Raw genomic sequence first — 5097 nt, forward strand, 5'->3', positions numbered from 1 at the left:
CCTATCCATCAAGGAATTCAGCATCATAACAGATCTCAAATAAACATTATAATCTAAAAGGACTCATACATGCCCATAACGGGAAGAAAATCTTTACTGAAACAGAGCTTTAATAGAATCCACCTTCTATTGTTAAGGAACTGAACCGATTTCATTTTACTTGTACTCAGATATAGATTCATGTTTTCAAATATATGTCAAATTACTAAATTGACATTCACCAGATGTGTTGACTTTTGCACCCTCTGTACCGAACAGAGCTTGCATAACAGAATGCACATTCTATTTAAGAATCGAACTGCTTGCATTTTACTTATACTCAGATATACATATTACTTCTATTCAAATATATGCCAAACTACTATATTGGCATGAAACAGTAATACTTAATGAATAGACTTGTGCACTGCTTTTACCAAACAGAGCTTGAATAATAGAATGCACCTTCTATTAAGGAACTGAACTACTTGCATTTTACTTATACTCAGATATAGATCTTGTTTGTATTCAAATACATGTCAATTACTTCATTGGCATGGAATAGTAATATTTAATGAATTGACTTTTGCACTTTTTTGCCAGACAGTCAGAATGCACCTTCTATTGTTGAGGAACTGAACCACTTGCATTTTACTTCTAATCAGACATAGATCTTACTTGTAGTCACATATATGTAAAATTAATTCATTGACATGAAACGCTAATATTTAATTAATTGACTTTTCCATTCAACAATTGGCCCTTTTGACTTCATGTTCTTTGCAGACCAGTGCTTCATTTTACTTATACTTAAGTATACATATTACTTCTATTCAAATATATGCCAAACTACTATATTGGCATGAAACAGTAATACTTAATGAGTAGACTTGTGCACTGCTTTTACCAAACAGAGCTTGAATAACGGAATGCACCTTCTATTAAGGAACTGAACTACTTGCATTTTACTTATACTTAGATATAGATCTTGTTTGTATTCAAATACATGTCAATTACTTCATTGGCATGAAACAGTAATATTTAATGAATTGACTTTTGCACCATTTTGCCAGACAGAGTCAGAATGCACCTTCTATCATTGAGGAACTAAACCACTTGCATTTTACTTCTACTCAGACATAGATCTTACTTGTATTCACATATATGTAAAATTACTTCATTGACATGAAACGCTAACGTTTAATTGATTGACTTTTCCATTCAACAATTGGCCCTTTTGACTTCATGTTCTTTGCAGACCAGTGCTTCTTTATGATAAGATCTAAGGACCACCAACAAAGAGTCAAACATTACAATTTACTTGAATGCTGCAGTCAAGGAGACAAAGGGTGTAACAAACCAGGTATTTTGGCTTTGCTTAGTGGTTAGGTAGCAATCTATTGAACATCCAATGATGCCTGATATTCACTTTAAAAAATGTCTCATCTAGGAACATGCAGTCAACAATTACTTCAAAAGTCAAACTTGAGAACTGTTTTCTGGTATGAATGAAACTGCTGAAGAATACTGAGTGTAGCTTGAAAGATAACACCAAGTACCATAGGACCTGCAAGACTGCAACACTCTCCTAAAATAAGTTCTTTTTTTTTGCTGGGGATCCTCAAAAATTGTTTGACATCAGCGCTCTCCACAAATACTGAAGAACTGATATGTTAAAACTAGGACAGAAGAAACATTATGTATATCATATCAAGAGCCAACAACCACATTTGATTCCATTGAACAAACAAAAAAATACGATGATTAATTGCAAATCACGGCATGCGCTTGTCAGATCTTTCAAGGTGTATAACATCTAGTGATTTGCAGTCTTCATCATAATCCATAAGCTATGCAATTTAAAATGTGTAACTCACAAAATATAGGAGACATTCCTAATTGAGTCCTAGGGAGAAGGAATTTGGTAGGATGAGATCAAACAGAGGGGAGGAAGAACCAGTATAACGAGATGAAGAGGAATTTGGTGCTGAAATGTGTTTTCTCATTGAACAAATGAAGCCTTATACTTCCAACAGTTAGCCAGTCCTACATATTACAGAACTCAATACTACTCACACTTTGTTAGGAACCTTGTAGTCCTCTAGTGTATTACAATATGGTCCCAAAAAAAAGTGAAATGATGTATATTGGCCAGGAAATCAACAATGTGCTATATGTACCATGTAAGTAAAGGCACAAAGAAGGGACAGAAATTTGCCTTATTATAAATCTAATCCTTATAATTACACTTAACAAATAGAGAAGGAACAGACAATGACAGATTATTCTATTAGGTTACTTCAAGTACGGAACCAAATATGTTGCAATCATTTTATCATTGGTCAATGCAGCATCTACCCAAGTTAGGTTTATTACAAGATATGAGTCCTTGAGGAGAAAGTGACTGTTCATTGAACCATGGCTGATGTATTGAAAAAAATTGTATGTGGATAAGAAGGATAAAATAGCACAAGATATATGGCAATAATAAGCTGATTTAGAGTCTTTTTGGTTCATTTTGGTAGGGAACCAAACATTCTTCATCTCCAATTTACCAAACTTTGGTAATGCCAAAACCTGCCCATGTTTTGGCATTACAAAATGTAGAATAAGTAGAATAGATGCCTCTCACAAAGTGTGGAGGTGAAATCTCATATATATATAGCTGAGTTACAGTTAGTGCTACAAAAGACCAAGAGTTACACTTAATGCTAGTGCTGAGTTTACACTAAATTCTATAAGTTACATAAGCCCAAAAGTCTAGAAGAGAAACAGTCTAAGGATTAATAAATAATCCTAATACAAAATTATGGTAAGGTAGAAAATCAAACCAGCCTTTAAGTACATAAGATCTAACAAGGTCAGACTATATTAGATGGATAAGTATCTATATTTCATTATGCTTATCACATACTCCCTCCGTCCCAAAATAAGTGTAGTTTTGCACTGTTCATGTCCAACGTTTGACCGTTTGTCTTATTTGAAAAATTTTTATGACTAATACTTTTATTGTTATTAGATGATAAAACATGAATAGTACTTTATGCTTGACTACTTTTTAAAAAAAATTTCATAAATTTTTCAAATAAGACAAACGGTCAAACGTTGGACACGGATACCCACGGCTGCACTTATTTTGGGACGGAGGTAGTACATCACACCACCAATTAAAATCATTGTGACTAATATCCCATCATATAATGCACTTATCCACATGTTATTCCGCAAGCAAGTGAAGAACAGCAATTGTACAACTTGATCATAACTTACAACAGCAATGACCTCAATGGTCCATATCATATCTACTGCTATTTCTTTCAAGTGTCCACAGCTTGTATAATCATGAAAAGAATAATAGAACAAACTAACGCCTTACATTAGGAGATTATCCAGACCAGGAATATCAAATGGTAGCTTTATAATGCCGAGGGCAATAGACAGGAGGAGCAGCCACAGAGGAAAGATCTTCATGCACAGCAGCAACAGGGACTTTTGTGCTGAAAAGAATAGCATTAAGAAAAAATTCAGCCTACTTTTTGTACAATGACTAAAAATGGTGTAAAACAAAGAACATCACTTATAAGCTGTAAACAAATCTCATCGAAACGTATTTCGTATTTTATTTGTCAGTAGCACACAAGAAATTGTGCTTCCTAGTTGTATATGATGGCCTGTATTGAAGTGGCTAGTATCATGCAGACAGTACAGCAGTTAGATAGTAAATGTTCCACTAATAACTGATACGCAAATAGCAACGTAGAGTCTTAATCAAAATGGCAACACTTACAGCCAGCACATCTTTTATAAGGAAAAAAAAAAGCGATTACACCTTCCACATACCATCGAATGGTCACAATGTATTGTCTAGTGACTAGTGAATAGTGATAATTATTGTACCCAGGCACTCAGAATATGTAACATCAGATTAATCCAAGTTACAGATTAACATAAACAGTGCAGCATATTAGGCCCTGTTTGATTCAGCTTAGGATTATTATAATCTGGATTATTAGGAGTAAGCTGAAACAAACAAGTAGATTATTATGCTAGATTATTATAATCTATAAGCCAGATTACTATAATCCAATAATCTCCTCTAGAGGAGCTTTTTCCAGATTATTGAGTGGCTAAAGACCCACTACCCTCAGATGCCTCTAATAATCCAGAGAAACAAACAACTCGTAGATTATTTTATATCAGCTTATTATAATCCAGCTTAGAGTAATCTGATTTAATAATCTAGATTACAACAATCTTAAGCTGAAACAAACAGGGCCTTAATTGTCAAGTATTGAGTAGATTACCCAGCTTCTTTTCACAGATTAAGCCTTTTGGGTAGAATTGTTTGGCACGTATATGTTAACAAATAAATAATTCTTGCAAGCTCTACTACCTTGGCAGGCGCGGTCCTCGGTGGTGTCGACGACCCACTCGGCGGCCTCCCGGAGGCGGCGCTCGGCGTGGCCCTCCGGCTGCCCGATCGGTGTGGACGCGATGAGCTCCATGAACGCGGACTGCCTCTCCCCGCGGCGGGAGGACGCCGAAGGGTCGTCATCGCCGAGGCCGATGGCGCGCCGCACCTCCGCGACGGACGGCTGGGTGGGTGGGGCCGACTTGAGGGGCTGGGTCGGCTGCGGGCCAGGCGCGCGACGGCGGATGCGGCGGACGGGCTCCCCCGCGGCGGCACCGGAGGCGGAGGAGGCCACGACGACGGCGGCGGCGGCGGCGAGGCGCGGGGCGCGGGGCGCGGCGACGGCGAGGTGGCGGCGGCAGCAGCAGGAGGCGGCGGCGGCCATGGCGGACTTCGGGGAGAGTGTGTGTGGAGTGGAAAGTGTGTAAATGGATAAAGTTTAGAGAAAGATCTTTCATTTTCTTCTTTTTTCCCTACTGCGACACCTGTCACTATCACGTAATATCTCTCCACCCCACATCACAAATCTCAAAGCACATTTGACACGTTTGGTTCAGTCCGACTAAGGCCTTTCACAGTGGAAGCAGCCAAGCACCCACTGTGAGTTACCACGAGATGACAGCTAGAATGAAGACCCTCTCTTCACAGTGCAAGCACCGCGTGTGGGACTCAGAAATATCTGCTAGTGGGACCCACAAACTCCTAAG

General features: G+C 38.3%; 1 protein-coding gene across 1 annotated transcript; it reads right to left on the reverse strand.

The window, feature by feature from the left end:
* Window positions 1-3172: 3172 nt before the first annotated feature.
* LOC127784412 (probable NAD(P)H dehydrogenase subunit CRR3, chloroplastic) lies at window positions 3173-4809 on the reverse strand. The gene is made up of 2 exons (XM_052311705.1): window positions 4373-4809; window positions 3173-3476 (listed from the first exon to the last, which is right to left on the reverse strand). Exons 1-2 carry the CDS (start codon window positions 4773-4775, stop codon window positions 3352-3354), a joined length of 528 nt encoding a protein of 175 aa, XP_052167665.1. The 5' UTR covers window positions 4776-4809; the 3' UTR covers window positions 3173-3351.
* Window positions 4810-5097: the final 288 nt, after the last annotated feature.

The sequence above is a fragment of the Oryza glaberrima genome, chromosome 9 (genome assembly GCF_000147395.1).
Source record: "Oryza glaberrima chromosome 9, OglaRS2, whole genome shotgun sequence".
In the NCBI taxonomy this organism is placed as follows: Eukaryota; Viridiplantae; Streptophyta; class Magnoliopsida; order Poales; family Poaceae; genus Oryza; species Oryza glaberrima.

What these genes read in the sequence shown, in the direction of transcription:
- LOC127784412 (XM_052311705.1), bottom strand. Translation starts at nt 4,775, where the DNA reads ATGGCCGCCGCCGCCTCCTGCTGCTGCCGCCGCCACCTCGCCGTCGCC. An exon ending in CGAGGACCGCGCCTGCCAAG is followed by an intron (nt 3,477 to 4,372) that starts GTAGTAGAGCTT and finishes TATTCTTTTCAG; the next exon opens with CACAAAAGTCCCTGTTGCTG.